Source organism: Etheostoma spectabile, chromosome 22, assembly GCF_008692095.1.
Source record: "Etheostoma spectabile isolate EspeVRDwgs_2016 chromosome 22, UIUC_Espe_1.0, whole genome shotgun sequence".
Lineage (NCBI taxonomy): Eukaryota > Metazoa > Chordata > Actinopteri > Perciformes > Percidae > Etheostoma > Etheostoma spectabile.
This window is the reverse complement of record NC_045754.1, coordinates 14541543-14564725: the sequence shown is the minus strand read 5'-3', so window position 1 is coordinate 14564725 and position 23183 is coordinate 14541543. Positions and strand designations below refer to the sequence as shown.

General features: G+C 41.9%; 1 protein-coding gene across 3 annotated transcripts in view; it reads right to left on the bottom strand.

Annotated features, from left to right (window-relative positions):
- The window catches only part of sema5a (sema domain, seven thrombospondin repeats (type 1 and type 1-like), transmembrane domain (TM) and short cytoplasmic domain, (semaphorin) 5A), a 113742-nt gene that overhangs the window by 61055 nt on the left and 29504 nt on the right, over nt 1-23183 (bottom strand). For all 3 annotated transcript variants that reach the window (XR_004327503.1, XR_004327504.1, XM_032503940.1), the window contains exons 2-5: nt 20241-20452; nt 10993-11092; nt 8784-8829; nt 19-81 (exon numbers count right to left, since the gene is read on the bottom strand). Coding sequence is in view for 1 of the 3 variants with exons in the window: in XM_032503940.1 (XP_032359831.1) it covers nt 19-81; nt 8784-8829; nt 10993-11092; nt 20241-20388 (357 nt within the window). In the remaining 2 variants the exon portion in view is untranslated. The remainder of the gene's footprint in view (nt 1-18; nt 82-8783; nt 8830-10992; nt 11093-20240; nt 20453-23183) is intronic.

Here is a 23183-nt window from a genome sequence, read left to right as displayed (position 1 = left end):
GGCATCACTTAAACTTACCTCAGACTTTCCACGGCTGAAGCAGGCTCCCTTGGTGAACTCATCGCAGTGCCACTCAGCCTCCTGTGGAAAGAGAAAAAAGAATCATGAGGCTCAAAAACAAGCAACAATCAGAAATTTTTTGGCTCCATGTAGCCATGAACCACTCTGAAGACCTCTCAGGGAGACAAATCAAAACAATGACTGGCTGTCAACCTTTTTAAAGTCGATGATGTCTGGTGACTTTGTCTGAGATAGCAGGGACAATAAAAATGCCAGAGAAGACATGAGCACATAGTCACAAATATAATAGAAAACCATACTGTGATGAGTTAGATACGCTGGCTGAAGCACTCATTTCTGTGTGCTGATTTTTCTTTGACTTGAGTGGGAGGAATGGATTAAAACAGAAACGAACAGTAAATGAATCTGCCATTACATCTTCAATGTACTCTCAATACTAGACATAGACACTTGCACGTACACACTTACAGTATACACAAGTTTATAAGCCATATTAAATACAAACGCACAATCCAATTCAAATCCAATTAATGTCCATTCCAAGCAGAGACCCCAAGAAACGAGTGACATGTTTGTGCAGAGCGGCCCGATTTGATTTATGTGGAAGGAAAAAGGAGGTATCTTCAAGATGTAACACACAAGTCCCTAGAGTAGGATGTCAATGTGATTTACATTTGAGGAAGAAACAGAAAGACGCTTTTTACATTTTGGAGGGAGAGGAATAAGGAGATAAAACCTTGACTCTACTCCTCCAAGGGTGAAGACACCAGCGTGCTCCAATTTCTACCATTTAATTTAAGCATGACCTCTGGGGGGGGCTTTTTCATTGATACAAGTTCTCTATTCATGAAATGAGTGTTGGCCTTAGGACAGCACTGGGCCGCTAAGACACTCACGCTTGTGACAGGCAGAATTAGCTGTCACTGCCACCAGGCAGTTAGAGGAATATTTAACAGAAAAATTGGCTGGCACAATATTACGCTTAACGCCAAGTCACGAAAAGTCTCCAAAAGTAAAACTTTCAACTTCTTTTTGTGGCCAAAAAGACAAGTTTTCCTCATTCATAACCTGGCTAGTGGCCAGATGCACAAGAGTTCACTCTCTAAGGGAACATGGTAAATATCGCTAACTGAAAGAGAATATTAGATTTCACCTTGATATGAGGATGATTTTAATGCCGGACAAGAGGAAAAACGAAAGCTGAGACCCCCTCTGCACTTCTCAGACAACTTCTTTTATTTCCTATTTGAGGAGGCTCTGGGAGTTTCCTATGTTCCTATGCTTTGGGAGGCGTAGAAACACCCGTATGTGCACACTCAAACATTCATGCACACAAATGCAGTAACAGGGAGGAGCGTAGAGAGAAGAGAGAGCTCAGGGAATGGGGTCCTATTCAGGGAGGATGAGATATGGAGTATTAACGTGAGCTGGCTTCTCTGTCACTGTGTGTGTGTGTGTGTGTGTGTGTGTGTGTGTGTGTGTGTGTGTGTCAGTTCACATTCCTGCCCAAAGCTGGCTATTCTGGGTCTGTCCAGCCACCACAAACCACACACATCAGCACATGCAGCACAGCCTGCACACACAGCACCACAGCGTGTCCCAACTGAATTAAATGTAGGCGCAGAAAAGTGCTTTCACTAATCGCAGGGGAGGGGGGGGGGGGGGGGGGGGGGGGGGGGGGAGAAAGTCTGTTAATGGCCCGAAATCTTACCCACTCATGTTCAGAGTAACAATCAATCATAATACAATGCAAAATCACAACTTGAGATCACATTAATGGGAGCAAATTGGTTGCTTTTATCATTACAGGGTGATTACATGATTTATCATCATCTGAAATAGTTTAAAGCAGATTTTCAGAGTAGCATATATTCCTCATTACATCTTTAACATCAACTTTATGACTGCTAAAAAAAGGGTGATGGCGGTAAGCCTTCAAGAGGGGGATATGCTGGCATCATTGACCACTAAAGCCACGCATTTCTGCCTGCCCTGCCTCAAATGGCCCAGAGTAAAGAACAGAATGCCAGCCATGCAAACGCGAGTGCGTTATTAAAAAACATTAAAAGCTCATTACCATGCTTTTGTTCAGCCACTGTGCTCCTAAGATTTGTGTGTCTTCAACTGAAATATGTCTGGAATGCACTGTTGTTAAATAATACTTCTTGGCTTTATCAGAGGAAGCTGCTTTACAAAGACTGCTTTCTGTGCTTTTGTCACCTAGAAGAAATCAAAATGGAGACTTATGGGGGAAACAAAGAAGATGAAAGAATAAGAGAGGGTGCAGATTAAATTAATTGAGCTGAGCATGGTGGTGAATTTGCCCATAAGAAAAATAAATATCCATCATGGCACTGTAATTATCTCTGGAGAAAAGCAATCGTTGAGTATCGTAAAAAGAAAAGCAATATACAGATGTTAAAAGATAGTTATGGTTTATAACAGCTATTTATTTTTATCATTTTCATTGGGTATGATAACATTGTACTCAACAAATTATATGAATGGGAAAGATTTGGGAACAAGTGAGATGACTACAACGTCAGAAAACAAGGACAATCAGATTATCAGCCAAAAATGCATCCAGATTGTCTTCCCTCATTGAAAGTACTACTATGATAAGTACAGCAGATCCACGTTAAACCAAGAATTTAGTCTGTAAACTGCAAGCCCCAAAAACAGAGTAGCATGTTGTTGCAGTAGAGGAAGCTGCAGTTTCAGGACCACGTTTCTAGTAACCTAGTTTTTGGGTAGAAGATAGAATGCTGTTATGCTAACTCTAACCTTACTTTTAACCTAACCCTAACCTGTAAAAATGCGGTCCCAGGACTGTGGTCTGGAAAATGCAGCTTCCTCTATTGCAGAATATAGCATGGCACAAAACAGTGGTGGGCTTTAAAGCAATGTCTGTGTAGTGGCTACACCTGTTATTCCAGGTGCAAGCAGGCTGAAAAAGGCATTTTCCCATACAAAACAATCAGCTGTACGGAATTATGAGCATCACAGACGTCCCTAAATAACTTGGTAAACCTAGAAACAGTCAGTTATATCGGATCAGTTAAATATTTTGTGCCATCGAGTATCAAGAGAAGAATGCAAAAGCCAACAGGAAGTGAGTTGGCTCAGTGACACTGCTATAAAAATGGGAAATACTACCTAGAAGTTGTTGGCGTTTCTATGCGGTGAGCAACTTTGAATGAAGAGGTGCCATTTTGGAAAGTAGTATTGCAGTTTGATTGCACCGGCTTCTTCTTGCTTTCTGTGTTGTACTTCTTTTTGAAAGTATTGCCACCCTACCAGATCTCAGCAATGACTTGGTGAGTACAGTCTTTTTATTACCAAAAGGTATGGTAGCAAAATCTACAAAAGCAAGACCCTAGTTGCAACCAACTAAAATAATCTTTCAAGCTAAATAAGTGATTAGGATGCAGATATTTGTAGAAAGGTAGAACAAATGGCACAGTCTGTAGCAGTCATTTGTTGCTTCAGGGAAGCTGAAGAAAAAAAAACTCCTAAGATGTTATGTTCCCTGTGTCCGCCCTCTCCTCTGTCCCCTGTAATTGGTGCAATCCTCAGAGATGAACCATTGTGCCCAGGCCTTTCGTCAGTCCTCACACTAAGGGGCTATTGTCACTTCGAGGTGGGTTCAGGACAGATACCAAGGGAGAGAGTGGGCAGGAAGGGAGATAGACAGAGACAGTGGAGATGACAGAAAAAGGAAAATAAGGGACAAACAAAGAGAAAACAGTGTCCAACTTAGGAGTCAGCCAGAACAAGGGAGACAGTGTGGGCAGAGTGAAGTAGTCAGTGAGACTGAGGAGAGAGTGAGGAGCTGAATTCCAAAACAGCTCTGTTTGCAGACATGATAATGAATAAATTTTGCATAAAGAGGGTCCAGAGAACACACTCGCTGCTGACAGCTGTCTAGCTCTATGAAATGACTGGCTGTGTCTCATTATGAGGGGACGGTGGGTTGAGAGTGAGAGCTGGACAAATCCTACTGGGGAAATCTAATCTGTCTTATGAATAGCTGATATTGCCTTTTGATGTGCTGCTGACACAATATTTTTATTCAGACTGATGTCCTCTGATGTAAGCTGCTGAAAGATTTACACATAAAATTGGTCTGTGTGCAACATCCCGGCCAGTCTATATCCACGATGTTCCACTTCAAGGATTGCTCAGGTGCTGCTGGAAATTATGCCGGATGGATGTCTTTTCAGTCAACGTCCGTTTCTTTCCACTTCCTTTGTGTTGGAATTTTAAACTCGATTAATTGAGGACTAGGGTTAACTGCTTCTCAGATCTCTGCAGGGTAAATCCAGACAGCTAGCTAGAAAATCTGAGTTTTTTGTTGCAAGACCAAGTTCCAACAAATTTCCATTATTTCTATTTCTATTTGGTGGAGGCACGGTGTCTCTGTGCGGAGCTTAGCGCCGCCAAAGACCATTGGGATTGGTTTAAAGAAATGCTAATAAACCAGAATGTTTTTCTCCCATCCCCAAATGCTGTGTGGACTAGCCAGACCCTCCACCGCAGCGCTGTGAAGCAAGGTCTGGCAAAGCAGGATTACGTCTCAGCAAGTGTATAGTTCTGAGTCACTACATACAGTATATCATCACAACAGCATAAACAGATGGGTCGGAGTTGTAGTGATATCACTGAATGTGCTGGTATTTGTATTTCCAATCCCACTGATGCGTTTCACTCTATGCATGTAAATGGCCGAGTTAGTGGGTCCTAGTAATTGAATTTGCAATGCTTTCAGAGTTATGGAGGACAGTCTCTGTAAGCTACTGATTAGCAGGGCTAATTGTCTGTCTGACAAAGTGTAATTGCAAGAGGCATGCCCATGAAATACAACATGTGTGACTGAAGAGCGCCTTTTGTTTTCATTGGAGTACCCTTTCCTTCTTAACGACAAAACAATACGAGGGGAAGTGAAGAAAAATGGAGGCACAATATACATCTCAACACCATACAGTGACTGTTGCCAACGGGAGCTGTTATGGATAGTGCTTTCGTGAGAGAGAGGCTGGAGTGAATATCCACTCTTGAATATCCACTCTTTTTCTCCTCCTCTGGCGCTATATCGAATGGTGAATAATGCCACTGATCCTCCTCATCCCAGTGCTTATCGACTAATGCTGTGCCACAGTGTTTCTGTTCAAACGCGGCCCCAATGTCTGCATCCTGTTTTGATTTAGGATGTTAACAGCATGCTAAGATTTGATTCTTACAGGTTTTTTTTCCCTTTCAATTTCTTCTTTTATCAGCACCTTTGCTTAGGATATTGTGAATTCAACAAGCCCTTATTGTGCCTGCAAATCAGACACTTTGAGTTTAAAGGACCAGCATGAATGAGTGCCGCCTGTTATCGGACCAGGTGTGCAAGGGTAAAGATACAGCTAAAAACGGGTTGGCGGGGTGGGGGGGATCACTTCTTTAGGGTATTTAAGTATGTCAAAGGACATTAATTTGGGAAGCCCACGGGCAGACAAAAACACAAGGCTGAGTGGTACATCCAGCCGGTTTGGCCATTCATCTGCCCTGGCAGCACAATGGGAAATTGAACACAATGCAAATGCAGAAGGGCCAATTCATCAGTGTTTGTCCCCTCTGCATTGGGCCATGGACAGTGGATAATGACGATCCGAGCGTTGATTCGCTTCCCCAAAGTTGGCAGCAGATAAGATCAGGGAGTTGAATGATGGTCAGAGGGGAAAGTAGTACAATACTGAACAGATGGGAGATATAAAGTGGAATTCACCTGTAAATAGAGGGATGATATTGCGCTTTGTGGCTGCTGTTTTTATAGCCAATTATTTTTGCTGTGGTTGCTCGAAACGTTACTCGTGCATGCTGCAGAGTTAAGTCCTTGTCTTCCTATTTCACTTCAGTTGCACAAGTTTGAAAGTGGAGCAAGGAGAAAAGTATTCACCTTTTGTTCTTGACAGTGTTTTCCAGATCAGTGAGGATGAGGGTAGAGGTTGAGAGGGAGAAGAAGGCCTTTTCAGGCTGTCAAGACACATTGCGGAAAAAAACATTAACTCCAATCAAGGCCATAGAGAGGGCTGACTCATGTTTCAAATCCTGACTCCTCCCACTTCAGCCCCTGATTGCCATTCAGTCCGAGAACAGGCTAGCAAGCTCAGGTAATGTGGAAGATTTTCTCTTAATGATTGTGAAAGTGTCTGTCGTGAACAAACAGTTCATCAGCCAAACCTGTACATCTTTTATAAGTGACCGAAGCCTTTCTATTCCCAGGACTCACTGAAGAGCAAATACGGGAAGGGGCCTCGAAATGGGCAATGAAAGCAGAAGTTCTCAGATGGCTTGACATCAGCTCTTTTAACAAAGGTCCCCTCTCTTTCCAACTTCTGATGTTCTTGGCTTTTTTCTATTTGTTATTACTTCCAAGCGAGGAGGGCATTTACTGAGGAGATTATGGCTGCTGGGCTCAGGTTTTATCGATCTCAAGAGTCTCAACTCGATATGTGCAATAGAGCGGGTTAGACCAGCAGGGTTTAGCTACCACCCTAAGTGTCACTATTCTTTAAACCCTCCAACATACAATGGTAAGACTACCAACTACTTATAGTTTATTTTTTGCCTTGCACAAAGCTTGAAAACAACTCATCATACAGCAAACAAGGACAGGAAAAGAGGGTGGGATTTATTTTGCCTTCATGAAGCAAAAGCCATGGCTGTTGTTTTCATAAATGTTTCATGCATGCACAAACAAGATGAGATCAGCCTGTCATCGATCATATGGTAATTATATCCAGCTCTTTAGCGTATTATAGGCTGTTTGTATTACACCTGCTCTAAGCCTTTTGCTCTGTCAACCCATACACAGCCTCCCTCTTAGTGCTGCCAGCCATGCAAGAACAAATCACTGCCACTGGGCATTATCTGATATGGCTGATACATGGGGATGGGGTGAACTCACAAAGACAAGCGTAGGTGTAGCTTTTAGCTTATATTCCTTTTGCAGGAAAGAAAAGAAAAGGGGAAAAAAAGAACCTCCTGCAACTATTTTGAACAGAAGTGCAACTGAAATAAAACCCACTGAGCTACTAACGACTGTTAGTGCTCAAACTTCCTTTGCTCGTTCTGACACTCTCAGCAGCGTATTTCCTTGTACATCTATTTGAACAATTGGCAATGCATGTGAAGTGAGTGGAGCAATGATGCCAAAAAAGGATCAAGTTTTTCATATCCAACAACAATAAGAGTGACAAATACTCTGAAATATGTATACCGAGCCACAGAGGCAACCAAATCTCTGTGCAATTAATCTCCTGTTTTACTCCCAGGGTGAACATGAAGGAAGGAGAGAAAAAGAAGATGAATGAAGGTGAATAGAAGAATAGCACCTCAGCAGTTGAACTTAGACTTCCCCTTGACTCTACAGCCCTGGTCCAATCAAATGCAAAGCAGGCACTAGTGCACAGGTCATCTTGGACTGGCGCCAGGCCTTACCAAGTTCCATTTTCTTTAGAGAAGATGTCTTGGAGATGGGGGGTTGATTGGGTCGCTGGAATCTCCTGGCCAATTCTGCAGTGCCAGGGGAGCACAGGATGAAATAAAGAAGGATGGATGATTGGGTGCGTGAATGACACAGAGCATGTTTAAAAAGCATCTGTGTCCCAGTGAGCGGCAACAAAAGACCAGCTCTGCATGAAACCTCGTCTCTCTCTGTGGGGGGTTTCTTTCCTCTGTCAGTGTGCTGTCTCACTGCGCTCTCATTCCTTTGTGTGTGCTGCCCTCCACTCCTTCCCATCCAACAAATGCAGTCTTGCCTCTCATTTTGTCCGACCGTTTTTCTCATTTTCCCTTTCCAGGCGGATTTAAATCAACAGCGCTCCCTCCAGTCTCCCTTTTGTTCCATCAAGCCATTCTCGCTCTCCTGTTTCTCTTTCTCTCCTCATCTTCTCCTCTGGTTTTCCAGGGTGTAAGTGGCAAACATCCAGAGTTGTCAAATCATCAAAGAAGCCTCGCTGCTACCTCCTAGAAATAAACCACTTCAATGTGTCAATGTTTGTATGGCAACTCAATGGGTCACAAAACACTTAGCTCCACGGGGGGACTCATACAAGTGTAATAAAAGAATGAAAAATGAGAGGATGCAAGAAATATTAGAATTATTACATGTGGGAGAAGGGAAATTAAAGTCTAATTGCTACCTTGAACATTCTTCTATGCATGTTTTGTGCAAATGTACAACACATCACCATCGGCAGAACTCTAGCCCTGAAGTTAGCATTCTTTAATTTCTGTTTAATATTTCAGATCATATGATTCAGGAACAGGAAGGTTGAACCAAAATGGAAGAATCATTTTAAAAGAAATTGGACTCCATGTTTATACCCTACAAAATGTGGAAAAGTGCAGCAGCAGAGTAGTATGTCATACACAGTTTCAAATTGGATTTAAACAGGCAGGTTATTTATGCTGTCTACAATTTATCACATCACTCTTTCCTTGCCTCTGCGTGTAGACTCACAGCGCTTTTGACCAAACCCACTTGTCACTCCACCTGATGGGAAGTTGTTGTGACATGTGAAATGCTAAACCATTTTACTGTAACAGCTTTAAGTTGTGGGAGCTGGCAGCACGCTACGACTATAGCATGGCGTTAGTTGGAGGAGGCAAGCGGCGCTCTGAATGCGTGTGCCAGCATGACTGCAAGAGCAGACATATTCACTCAGAAAAGCGGATGAGTCAGAAAGACAGAGCAAGACAGAATTAGCACTCACCTGGATCAGTGTAAGGTCTTCCAGATTGAGTCTGAAGAGGTGATTTCTGTAATTAAAAAAAGAGAAAAAGTTTGTGAGCTAATGGAGCCATTGTCTTCAAAAAATGTGGCCAAAGCAATTTTTATTTGTGTTCTCTCTTTAGTTCTTTCATCTTCACCCCCTCTACTCATAGTGCCACCAGTACATACAGACTTAAACTTCTTAAATATCAAGTTAGAGGTAAAAAAAGATCCAGAGGATGACTACACACTTACTACAAAAGAGTTGTTTTCCACCTATTTAGCATTGCACTTCTATAACATTGTCAAAGTCATGATGGGCAGTTTCAAAAAAGATCAAAATTGATACAGCAGAAGCAGAGATATTGTCTTTTTTTATTCCACACATTCTTCTTCCTTGTCAAAAACCTGGCGCCTCCATTTCCCACAATACAACTAGACAACTTTCACATAAGTAACCTACTCCGTAAGACCTATAAACCAACTTTGATGTGTAAAATCAAAGGAGTTTCCGTTTCAAACGATTGAATCTAAAGAATCTAAACTTTTCCCCACTCAGAAGTTAAAATCATTTTTTTCCCTGGTGGCGGAAGGAGTTGTAAGAGTTTAATCAGGCTACTCATAGGTGGTGGATGGCTGGACTTCAACCGCTGCAGTAAATAATGGACCACTAGGTTTTGTCAACCTTTAATTAGGAAGCAAAAAAGACTGGAAAGTTTTATAATATGCCACTATCTCTGGAGTTGTGTGTGTATGAGAAACAGGGAAAGAAAAAGAAAGAGATTGAAAGAAAATCAAAGCCTTGTGGTGAGACCTCACTCCAATAAGTGCCTATCCTGCTTTGCTTAAAGCCTTTCAAATTTGCACAGCACCAACACAACTGTTTAATTGGCATGTTCAACTTTTAAAGAAACATTGGGTTATTTTTTTACAAATGCTTCAAGAGGAATATTCTATTCTTAGAATAATAATCTAGATCAAATGAAACCTGCCAATTAGGACTAAAGGCATCATTTATTGTGTTTTTTTCCCCTCTTTGAGACTTCTGTATTATCCATATTTTGTCATTTTAGTTCCAGAAAATTGTCTTAAACATTTGGTGAGTTTAGTTCAATTTCACAACAAAAGCTCCTTATAAAGAGAGACCCGTGTTGCTTAGAAACTCTTTTGCAGGCGGAGACCCTGCAATAGTTTCAACAATAACCCCTTATGGGTTTTTATATTTCATATCAGCAATCATTTTTAAAGAGCAAGCATTGTTTTTCCATAAAGTAGCTTATTTTGGAACTCAAATCTTCAAGCATGTTTATTGTTCACACACATTCTTGCACACACATACACATACAAACACTTTCACTGAGATCTATCAATCTCCTGGAGAGTGGCTATCAGCCAGGTCTCAGTGTGGCCATGGCCCCATTTTACTGTATTGATATTTGCATCGATCCCGCTTTCCTTCCATTATCACTCATTCTTTGAAGCCAGCCTGCAGCCATCCATCCAGCCACACCGCCTTTAACAGTTCAGACACTACACAGTTGTCAAGTTGAAACAGAGAATTGAACTAAGTCTTATATCTGATTTTTTTGGAGTGCTCCAAATACAATAAGTTGATAGAATTGTCTGAGTTGTAGCTAAAAATAAATGATTTCCAGGAATAAAAAAACATTGTGTGGCTTTTATATATTATATAATCACAGTTTTGCCAGCAGTTTCAGTGAGAATCCACTGGCCGCTTTGACCTTTGCTCCTTATTCATCCACACCGACACACTCTCCCTGATTAGCCTTTTCCATCCAAGTTCTTGGGGTGCATTAGTAATAATCCCTGGGCTCACTTTGTTTTGCTGCTCATCTTCCTGCTGGCTCCTTTCTTATCTCTTGTTCATGTTGTGGGGAGTGTTTCTGTCTATTGACAAGTAAGCCATTAAGAGAAGTGCAGAGCGCACTTCATCTGGAATCAGCCAGACTGACACAGTGTGAATATAAGCATCAGATCCACCGCCCCACCCCGTCATTTTTCTTTGCCTTTTGAAGACATCTATAGAGAAAGTGATCATTACTCATGCAATGCAACAACAAATGCTTAAAAGAAGGGGAATGAAAGACATTACAATAACAGGACAGACAACAACAGAAAGAGACAGGAGGGAAGACAGAGAGAAAAGTCAAAAAAAAGAAAGAAAGAAAAAAACTCAGATATGGGTTTACCTGGCACCGACGATCAGTTCGTTCTGGCCAGGGTCGAAGGTCAGCTGTGAGTAATCCACCGTGCCTTCTGCCTTGAACCTGAAGATCCACGGCTCCATCGCTGCCAACGACACCACACAACACAAAAAATGTGAGGCAATCAGAGAGGAGACTTTACGACTGCAGATGACAGCTGTGCTGATGAATAAGCTGCGTTCAAAGGGCTGCTGTAACTTTTCTTCAGACACTCAAAGAGGCAGGTCCATAAAGGCCAAATTTATAATAGCAGCAAGTCTTTCCACTTCAGCCTTTGTTCAGATTTTTACCCTTCCGTCTACCTGAGTAGCATCTGTGATGTAAATATTAGAGCAATCACACTTGTGTTTGGATTACAATGAGTTTACACGGACAAAAAAATGCATGAAGTTTTTGGCTGTAGCAGTAATGCTTCATTATTGGCAGGTGTAAACAGTTTCTGACACACATCTGTAAAGCCTGCAATAACGGACAGAAGAGGTGGGGCTCATAAAAAAATAATGGACTGCAAAGGGTGTCTGTGTACCTGCTAAATACAGTAAGTCAATGATATTTTAAACTTATAACACAGTTAAACAAAATTTTTATTTCACATCAGGTAAGTTGCAATGCATACAATGCATTGGTATAGATTAAACTACCCGGTAGTATATAGAGTTGCCACAATTAGCCCCAAGTCAACAGGCAAGTTTCAAATGCTGCTAACACATGAATACATCATTAACATTCTAATAATCTAATTTATAACAATATCACACTCACAGTGGTCTTTTTGTTTTAAAAATAATGAGTAATTTTACTTTTAATAAGTACATTTAGCAGATGTTACTTATGTTCTGGTATATAAAAGGTCCAATGTGTAGGAATTTCTCCCATCTACCATTGAGATTATATTTTGCAATCAACTCTCTCGCGCCACACAGTTCAAAGTAGGTATTACAGCTATGGTAGCCTTTACGCTTCAAAAAGCCGGTCTTTTGCTCTTTTCAATACCCTTTTTCTTTTTCTGGGCAAAGAAGAAGACTACTGTTACTGAAATTTGGATTTTGAATATGTGTGGTCCAAGAAAACAGCAAAAGGTGGAGCAGTATGTCCTGTTTGTCCCTTACCGGCTAACGTATTTCAAGATGGCGCATGAATATGTAGCGCCTACCCCAGTTTGTGTGAATTGAAATGTAAAATTTCACGCCAATAGAAGTACTTGGAATTGATGGTGGTGGTAAATGTTCAGGAAAAAGTTTGTGAATGGGCAACACCAATTTTGATAATGAACAACTAATCATGTTACACACTGGACCTTTAAGCTAGATTCTGAATGCAGGACTTTTATTTGTTGAGTAATTTCCACTGTGATTTTGGTGCTTTTACTTCTGAATATGTCTTCGAACAGTGAGGACCAATATAAAAAGGTCCCTAATGTGTACAGACAGTCCTCTTGACAATTTTGGGCTATTTAAACCTGACCTGACTTGACTCATACATTTAATTTCCTTGTGCATAGAGCAGAGCTATAGACCATTATATTTTAGTTTGGCATATTTTGTAATTACTACTACTCAACAAAACTATCAGACAAGTTGTCCCCTGCCATGATGCGAATATGGCCCCTTCTACTGAAGGAAATGAAGAGGAGATGAAATAAATAAAAATGCTTTGAGCTATCCCTTCTTGATAAGGTTGCACATTCAAAAAATCATTTTCCACGGATCAAAGTACTCTTACATTAGTGCTTGTCAGTCTCCCCAAAATAAAAGTGGGACCGGAGACCTCCATTCATGAGTGAACGTGTACAAAATAGTGAAATGTAGCTTCTTGTGACTCAGTGGGCAGTCCTTTGATTTCTGTAAACCATCACTACGTTGATTTACCGCTTTCATGTAAATATATACTGTGGATGAACGATGAAGACCGATGAGTCTGACTTTTTATGGAAATTGACCTTGGTATGGTGAATACAAACACACATGAAGAGAGAGAGAGATAGAGAGAGAGAGAGGGAGAAAGAGGGAAAGAGAGAGAGAGCGAGAGAGATATCCCAAACAGACACTGACATCTTATCCACAACATGCCTGTTCTCATGGCGCCTAACCCATTAACCCCTGACCAATCGAATCCCAGGCCCCCGTGTAGTTGCCGAGCGATGAGGATGGCCTGTCTACCGTCTGCTACAGGATAGGTTTAGTCGAGGGTGGTCAATCAGTCACGGTGACGTGTTTTCAACACCAATCGTCACATGCCCGATCTGCAGTCATAATAACTTATTCTATACTGTCGGATTACACTTGCAAAAATCATCACCATATTTGGAACATTTTCTCTTGAAATTATTATTTTTGAATAAGGTGCCAGAACTTCTGCAGAGCTTTTAGCATTGGTTGCTACAGTGATTTAGAACCATCCATCACTACATTTGTGAGCTATTTCCAGACTAAAAATTTCAAAGGGACTTTTTTTATTTACCAGGGAGCTTTCCATCAGGACCGGAACGGAGGGAGAGGACAGCTTGAATATCCTCTCTGCAACACATTATCTGCTTCTTCAGGCACACCTGTCACACAGCGTTTCAAATGAAAGTATGCTCTCCCTTGACTGCATCAAAAGCAGCTACGTTAGGGTTTCGTTGACAAACGTGGGAATTCTTGGTGTTTTTAAACGAATACAAACAGAGCAAGTAACCTGGGAGCTTCCAAAGAACATCTGCCTCCGCCAGTTCACGTAGTGGGACCAAACTCCAAGTCTCCTAACAAAACAACATCATCTGCCTCGAGACAGCGCCGCTGTATGCAAAGACATGTTCCCTTGTTCTCTTTCAAGTCTCCAGTATTGCGTGCAATTACTAGAGGAAAAAGCATCCAGCGTCTGACTCCAGGTTACACAGCCCTAATACATTTTCATTAGCAGCAGTGAAATAAATATCTGGGAGATCACGAACAACTTCACCCCAAAGATTTCATTTTGGTTAATGGCTTCTGCTCCGCTTATTCTGTAGGGAGACACAAAGTTTTGGATGTGCCAATCCTTTAGCTCCACTGGGCTTGTTTTTCACACCATCGAGAGGATCCCTGGCATACAAATGTAGTAGTGACTCCCCCCCGGGGAAGACACCGCTTGACGAACCCTGCTTCTCCCCATAAATCTCCCTGACTCACCAGGGGAGGCTCGCTAACGGGGTGATGGAGTGTGCGAGAGTGTATGTGTGTGTGTGTGTGTGTGTGTGTGTGTGTGTGAGACAGAAACAGAGAAGAGAGGATATTTGTTGGAGAGTGGAAAAAGGGGGCAAGAGGTTCTAATTGAACATAACAGCCCTCAAAGGATTCATGATCTTTTGTGACTGGGCCAAGGACCATTCAAACATTCATAACCAGTGTGGATGGGCCATCCCAAGGCTGCTAAATATACGGAGCTTCACAAAGTCAAACTCGTGGGGGTTTAGCAGATCAAAGTTTGGGTTTACTACAGGGATACAAGACAGTGGCACACTTGGAAAAGAAATCTAAAGCAGCACTGCAGGATACTGGGTTAGCTTCACGGAGACTTATCACACGGATTTGAACTCTGATCTGACTTGAGATATTTATTTGTTTTTGGATGGGTTGTAATAGCTTATTTTAGGGGCAAGCAGGGAGGTTGTGATCCCATAAAATCCAATCGTATTGTTAATCCAGTAGAAAAGGATATAGCTGTGCAAACCCCAGCTCATATTTATCCTGAAAAAAACTACCCCTCTCCCAATCTCACTTCCTAGATTTCAGGCTTGCTTGCACGTTACATGGGTTCGTATCAGCTGCACTTTAAATGCACGTAATAATGTAATCACATCACGGCCATGCTTGTACAGCAGCTGCCTGAATCAGGGGATTGGCTGCCAATGAGACGAAGGCGTAATTGCATACACGCGTGCAGACTCATACACAACGACTGGGATGAAAATTCAGAGAGCAGCCAGGGCTCTGAGCCAACATAAAACCAACACACACACACACACACACTAACCATCTTATCCCCTTAACCCTTGTCTCCCTACTCCTTAAAATAGAACAGCCCATCACTCACACCCGTTTGTTATTCCCCGCTCTGACACGGAGCAGTTGACACAAAGACAAAATGACAGGATATATAAATATTTACACCCAGCATCAGAGGCCACGCCAGTCTTCAGTCTGCCAGCATTCAAAGTTAGTGCTTTACAGTACTGCCAGGCCTGCAACAATAGCAACATGTGGAACCAGTTCTGAAACATGAATGGTTTGTCTGTGAGTGGTGGATAGAGTGTGGCAGCAAGCGCTTACATAAATAAGGAGTCAATTCCGTCTAAATGCAGCCCTGTGGTAATGGGCAACCAAAGAATGTCAACTATTTGGTCAAGTTGATGTGAAGAAACAATTTGGCCAAGCGGTCGAGAAAACAAACACCTGCGCAGTTTGAAAAAATCCAAAGCAAGGTCAGTTAGGACCTTTGGTGCTATTATGTTATTTTGAGCAAGAAAAACAAGCACATATTACAGCTCAAAGCCCTGCACCTCAAATTATCGTGGCTGGGCTGCGGCACTGGGGCAGCGAGTGAATCATGCGAAACAAACCACCGTAGAGCCACACATAAGTGTGTAATAAAATATTTAAATGTAATATGTATTTAGGAGTCGTTTGGTTCTAGGGGGTGTGGGTGAAGAGACCACCAAAATCTCAAGAATAACCAAATCTTGTCATGCCACTTAAAAAAAAAGGAAGAGATCAAAATATCTATGTAGACATATGGCGGGGGGGGGGCGGCTGTGGCTCAGTGGTAGAGCGGTTGCCTGCCAATCGGAAGGTTGGTGGTTCGATCCCTGGCCCTGCAGTCGCACATCGAAGTGTCCTTGGGCAAGACACAGAACCCCGAGTTGCCCAAACAAATTAAAAAATATGGACAGGTCCTCCTTCTTTCCATCCAGTGGAATAAAACATGGCTAGAACATATTTGACTTTGGACACAAATAGAGCGGACTTAATGTTTTGGAATTTAAGCTCTGAAGACCTTGGAGGGCTTTCAAATCAAAAGAATCACCCCCAAATCACCAATTAAAAGATCTCTGATACTAGTTGTATCCTGTTGTGTTTATGAATTCTATGGGGCCATTTGTTTTTTTTCCTGCTTTCACTCCCCTCTCTCTAATGATGTGTTACCCGTTCAGGGATGATAAAAGCTGAGCTCAGTCTGTGGCTGTAAAACCAGTCTGCCGGTTCTACTCCCCAGAGACGTGGCCCTTAGCATGGCCTGTGAAAGCATTGTTTACACCAGTTTATAACCTTTAAAAGTCTTCAAGCCTACACACAGGAACACTTGTTAACTACAACACTTTATTAATACAGTATATCTGAGCTACAATAACAAATGCTTGGTCTTAAAACATATCCTTTACCAAGAATGGGGATAATCTTTCAACGCCCCTCCTGTAATAATTCCATAACAGGTATTTACATTGGACCTCTGCAGAAGCTATACTCAGACCTGTTTTCGCCAAAGTGTAGCGAGTTTACATTTTGTGTAAACATTCATGAACGTAGCTGCTGAACTGCAGAGTGTACTTTCTTTCTGAAACCCTACATTTCTAAAACCACCACACAAAGCAGAAAGTGGTCTTTAGACTACAGCATCCTTGCACCACAGTAGCAGTTCTGTCAGCCAAGTGTTGTGCCAAGTCAGAAAACCACCATCCCTGGCGGGGTCAAAGCCATGTGAGGCACGCCCTTCCACAGCCCGGCCACAATCACACCGAGAGAAAGAAATGCTGTCACTGGAACATACTCAGACAAACCTTGACCTTTTCATGCGGGTCACAACCACTCTTTGGGCTCTATATTGTTTAATGTCAATTCCTTTTTTTTCTTTGACCAAGCTGGAGAGCTGAAACCTATGGCTGAAACGTAGAGCTGTTTCAGTGAGCCACACATGTACAATGTGTAGCTGCGGTGGCACAAATTAGTCAAGAGAAGCAGCATATCCCTCTTATTTACTTCACCTGTCACCCCAACCTTGAATATAAAAAGAGGTTTTATAATGCCAGAATATATTAATCTAACTGCAGTTCATTCATCTATTTATTCTAGTAAGTTAACCTCTGAAATGTCAGATAATTGAGAGAAAAGTAATGTCCAAGAGCGCAAGGTGATGTTGTCAAATTGCTTGTTTTGTTCCACCAACAGTCCAAAAACATTTTTTTTAAAAAAAATGTAGTTTCTTTAGTGCAGAGAATTAAATGATGCCATTACACTAAATATGTAGCTTTAGCCAGCAGCTGTTAAGCTTAGCATGGCATAAAAACTAACTCACTCATTAACACATTACATCTAATTTGTTAATCCGCACGAAAACTGTCTTAAAACAAGAATTTGTGGTTTTAATGTGTTAATCAGAGAGGTTTAGAGATCCTGGTAGGCAGATTTTTTTTACCTTTGGACAGAGCTAGACTAGAGGTTCCCACTCTTTAGGCTAAAATAAGCTAACCGACAACTGGTTGTAGCTTTATATAGCCTACAGACATGAGAGCGGTATCAATCTTCTCATCTAACTTTTGGCACGAAATCAAACGTCTGTTTGCCAAAATGTCAACAAGCCATTTCTTTACATCAAATGTACTGTACGTTTACATCTTAGCTATAAGACTCTAATGTATGTCTGTGTATGTCCAACAGAATCAAGTTCACCTCAACACAGTGGGAGTGTGATGTTGTTGTGATCCACAGGGTTAGGATATATTTAATGTGTTTATAGTCTTCCCAGCTTGGCTGAAGAGGAGTCGTGGCAGCCTCACTCTACACATTCTCAACAACCTGAGATAAAACTGCATCACATGGAGCACTATGATACAACACAACAGAGAATGATAATAGGTTTAATGAGAGGTTTCTCTTCCCTCACACACTGCTTGTTTGTGTGTGTGTGTGTGTGTGTATGTGTGCGTATGTGTTGGCATTTTCTGTAATGACTTTCATTTAATGCGAAAAAGCAAGGGCTGTAATTTGGCAATGTCTAAAAAAGCTTTGTATACTGTACAACTCAGAACAATGAGATGGGTTTTAACCGCACAATGACTATCATCGGCCTATAAAAGAACTGAGCATAAATATAACTATGAAGGCAAAGATAAATGGACATCTTCATGAGACCATGGGAATTAGCAGCTGCACTGCAAAGGTGCTGAAGTTGAGAATGAATAAGACTGTGATGTAAGTAAACAAAACGTAATGATGAAACCTGTGTTAAAGGGAAACTTTTGTGCTTCTTGTCCTCACATGACAGGCAAAAAAAACCCTAGACATGCAAAGTCTACAGAGCTTTGGAGCTTTAAAACCAGGGCAACAAAGCTGAAGTCAACAAACGTTTGAGCTTTGAAACTTCGGGTGAACTTTTAGGGTTCAACAACATTAACAAGCCAATGAAATTAACTTGCATGATGCACATGTTTCTGCATCAGGGCAATTTAATTTCATGAACAATAATGACCAATAAATATTCCATCTCTCTACCAGTTTGAATGCATATGTGTGAGACTGGTTTCCCATGTAAACCATAAGCAGAAAGAAAGAATTTTAGTTGACAAGAAGTATTTGTAATTTGTTTAAATTGATTTTCCAAACAAAATCTATTATTTTATCTGTCTCCAATGAAACAATTTTATATCCTGCAGTAGGAACTGTATCATCAGACCTGATTATTCAGACGCTGACCCACAGACAGTGATGCGTCTGCGATCCTCTCACTTTTTTTCTCTTCTTGTGTACAATAAGCTTCGTCTTAGTGAACCATGTCTGATTATACCTGAAACATTGACCCCTTTTTTATTAATGCTCCTATGTTTCAACCAAAGCCTTAGGCCACCGGAGCCTAATGGGCCATTCTGGTACATTAGAGAACACCAACGCGTTGACCACATCTGACCCACTGGCTGGTGTGTTATCCCCCTCATGCAGAAAGCACAAGGCTGGAACATATTACGTTAGATGGGCAGTTAGCCATCATCATTGCAATTGGCGCACAGGAAAGAGTGCCACCTCAGCTACATTGAAGAAAGATGGAGACAGAAAGGCTTGCAGAGGAAGAGTTCTTGAGTCTGTGCTGGGTGGTGTTACTGGATATGATCCGTTTTGCCCGAGACAGAATTTTTCTTTGATTATCTGACTGGGACTCTGCTGGACTGAAAACAGCTCAATGACACTTTGCTGCTTCGCACAGGGTAGACAGAACTGCATTGATCACTATTGATACTTTATTTCGACTAAGTTTCACATCAATTTATTAGAGTTTGGTTGTTCAATAACAATGTGGGACAAAGGCTAAGGACAATGAAATCTGATGTGGAGTATGCTGTTTTATAAAACTGCAGAGCTGTGTAGTAAAGGCATACGAGGAGGGCTGTGTCTGCTTGGTGTCTCAAAGAAAGGAACGAAGAGGAAAGAGGGCATCTGCTGCAGTTAGCTAGATAATTAGGCTATGTCTCCGGCTAACTTTTTAATGTTTTTTAATGTCCATGTACATGATATTGTGTTAAAAGACTGAGGCTAGTGTCATGTTTCAGACAATGGTGGTAAAAATAATTACTACTGTAGCTAGTTAACCGGACATGCCAATGATTGCATCTTGCATCATCCATTCCTTACATATTTACAAGGCACAACCATAAAAACTCTTTAAATGCAAAACCTAATTTGTACAAGGATAAATCCAAAGCTTGACATGCCTGCAGTTACCGAGTTACCGTTGCTACAGTAGCTGTTATTGGGCAATCACTTTTCAATGTACAGGTTTAGCAAAATACCCCCCTTTAGAGTTGGACAAGTATGTCAGCTAAATGTGTACAATGTAACCAACAGTTTAGATTAATTGTTTTTGGGTACTAGCAGATTTTAACCCAATTATTTTGTCAAGCATCAAATGCGAGTCCTTTCTTGAGAGTGATACTTACTCCAGATAATTTTTATTACTTTCTACATAAACCAATAACACTTAACGTCCATTGGAAATAACATGCAATCCCAACATTTCAGTCCATATCTTGTTGCAGCTGTTGCCAGGGGGGTATTCCACTTACAAACAGCTAATTGCTAATTAGATACCCAATAAAAATGTCAAGTTACCTCTCTGAGAGGGAGCAAATGAATTAACATACAGCATACAGAAAAGTTCACATAATTATAGAGGAAAATAACTAAAAGAGTCAAATCCATGATGTCACTTTGATGTTTTTACATGTTTACCTGAGTGTGGGATGAGAGGGTGCTCTGTCTTGTGACAAGGCGATTCAGGCAGCAGCACCGGCCCTCTCCTACTGGCCACGCCTCCGGGCCGCAGGACCAGCATGCACTGCAGCAGCAGCAGTGCATGCTGGGTAACAGAGCTTCCCATGGGGGCCTGGGCTTAGGTCACTTCTCCTCAGGCCTCAGGGACCAAGAGCATTGGAGAGACACACCTGAATAGACACAAAGAGACAGTTTTGGGATTAAACAAAGACTAATTTCACTTTAGTTCTAATCAAAGTGCTGAAAAGCTTGATACAGCATGGCATCTCGCTACAATCCCCAAGAGGTTCACTCTGGGAGATAAGCAGTAAAAATAAATCCTTTGCGAAAAGGGAAAAAGGGAGAGAGGTGCAAAGATGAGAGAGTGCGACAGATCGGGGGTGAAGTGTTTTGTGTGCTCCAGGAGACCTCTCACCTCTTAGGTTTGTATATCTGTGCATTAATCAGACAAGGCTTTTTATTGTCAAACACCTAATGTGTCTTTGTGTGTTCTTTTTCCAACTTTGTTCGGTGTATCACTACGGGAATCACCTTGCGGGGACCAACTACGCAAGCTCCAAAGACACCATGCCAGTCTGTGACAGACTGTCACCCTCATATAATCACAGACGACCAAGTCCTCACAAATTATTCTGGCTTTCTTCCCGTGAAGAAACTATACTAGGCAAGGCAAGGCAAGGCAGCTTTATTTGTATAGCACATTTCAGCAACAGGCATTCAAGTGCTTACCACAAATCAGTTAAACAGATAAAACACAAGTAAAAACAGTTAAAAATCATAAGCATTAAAAACCGGTAAAACACATGAATAGACAGTTAAAAACAAAGAGAAACATAAAACCAAGAATAAAATTTACAGTGCAGCATAAGAAATTTAAAGAAATGATAGTCATTTAAAGAAAGCAGCATCAAATAGAAAGGTCTTCAGCCTGATTTAAAAGAACTGAGAGTAGCAGCGGATCTACAGGTTTCTGGGAGTTTATTCCAGATAGAGGAGCATAGAAACTGAAAGCTGCTTCACCCTGTTTAGTTCTGACTCTGGGGACAGAAAGCAGACTGTCCCAGATGACCTGAGAGGTCTGGTGGTTCATAGTGTGAGTAGCAGATCAGCAATATATTTTGGACCTAAACCGTTAAGTGATTTATAACTAGCAAGAGTAAGTATTCAGCGCATCCTGGGCGGCTTGGTTAGTTCTGCCTAACAGTTCACAGGCGGACCGTTAAAGACTACGGCACCGAGCGCAGTTCCCGACCCAGTCTGGATTTTCTGAGTAAGTACTTTGCAAGAAGTTTTTACCTAGTGAGTTTGAAAGCAGTGTCTGTGTCAAGGCGAACTGCTCTTCTGTCGGCTAGTCGGTATTTGTTTATCGGTTGCTCAGCTGTGTAACTCTTTTACCCTCTGACAGACGCGTTACGGTGATCCTCCCTGGGTTTGGTTAGCATTTGTTTGCTATGAAACCACCCAGATTCAACAGTGTGTTAGTTTCAATGACAAAACAGGATGTAGCACAATGTCCTTTTTAAACAAATGAGCAATCAGAGCTGTGCAGATCGAGGAAACGGATCAAGGGTTTTACTCTTGCTATTTCCTCATTCCCAAGGAAGGGAGCTACTCACTTTGCCCATTTTAGATACCCATGGGTTAAACAAACACCTACAAAAGTGCTCTGTCGTTAAATCTGCCTGTGGGTTTGGTTTTTGACCATAAATCTTTCAGATGCATATTTCCACATCACCATTTATCCTGCACACACATTTCTCAGGTTTGCGTATTGGGGCAGAGCGTATAAATACCAAGCCGTTCCATTTGGGCTGTCGTTAGCACGGAGGGTGTTCAAGTGTGTGGAGGCAGCACTGTGTCCGTTAAGGAACAGCAGTATCAGAATATTTTCGTACATAGACAACTATCTGGTCTGCTCCCACTCACAGAAGCAGGCATCAGAGATTCCACTACGGTGGTAAATCATCTGAGGGATTTGGGGTTCAACATAAACTGGGCAAACAGCCAAGTAGAACCTGCGCAATGCACGGAATGTTTGGGTCTCAAAATAAACTCTGACTCCTACCGCGTCACGCTATTGGAGGGGAGTACAATAGCGAGTACGAGAGCGTCTCTTGTACAATGGTTCTCCCTTTTCCAGCTTAAGCGTCAGTAGTGTCTGTGGGATTTTCAGCATTGGGTTGCAGCATTATGCCTGTTCCCAAGCAGTCATCTCAACCAGAGGGTGAGAATAACTCTGGCGTGCGTAGCAGCCCTCCACCCATGGAGAGACACGGCGGCCCTTGCATTGGGCGTCCCGCTAGGGGCGGAGTCATCCAGAGTAATCATGACAACGGCTGCGTCCCTGTCAGGATGGGGAGCGACACTGTTAGGGAGAACAGTGACTAGCACATGGAACTTGAGGTTAGCCCAGGTTCACATAAATGTATTTAGACCTTATGGCTGTGTTTCTGGCTCTGAAACATTTTACATTCTCTAAGGTCGTCATGTTTTAGTGAAAACAGACAATGCCACATCAACAGCCCGGGAGGGACTCTCTCACTGCAGTGGCACAAGTTAGCTTGCACAGTGATTTTGTGGAGCAGCATGAGACTGCTGTCTCTTCCAGAAACACACGTGCCAGGTGTTCTAAATAGGGTTGCAGATCTCCTGTCCCGGGGGAATCCTCTGTACGGAGAGTTGACTCTCCACCCACAGGTGGGAGAAGAGATCTGGCAGAGATACATTCAGGCACAGTTGGCCACCCATGGCTTTCTAAAGTCTTCTTTGCAGCTAAAAATAGTTTAGATGTATGTACATTGTTTCTGTTAATGTATTGTACTAAGTTTCCATTTCATTATAATATTCAGATTTAAGTTCCATTAAAAAGGGGTGGAGGTGGGGTCACATTTGAGCATTTAA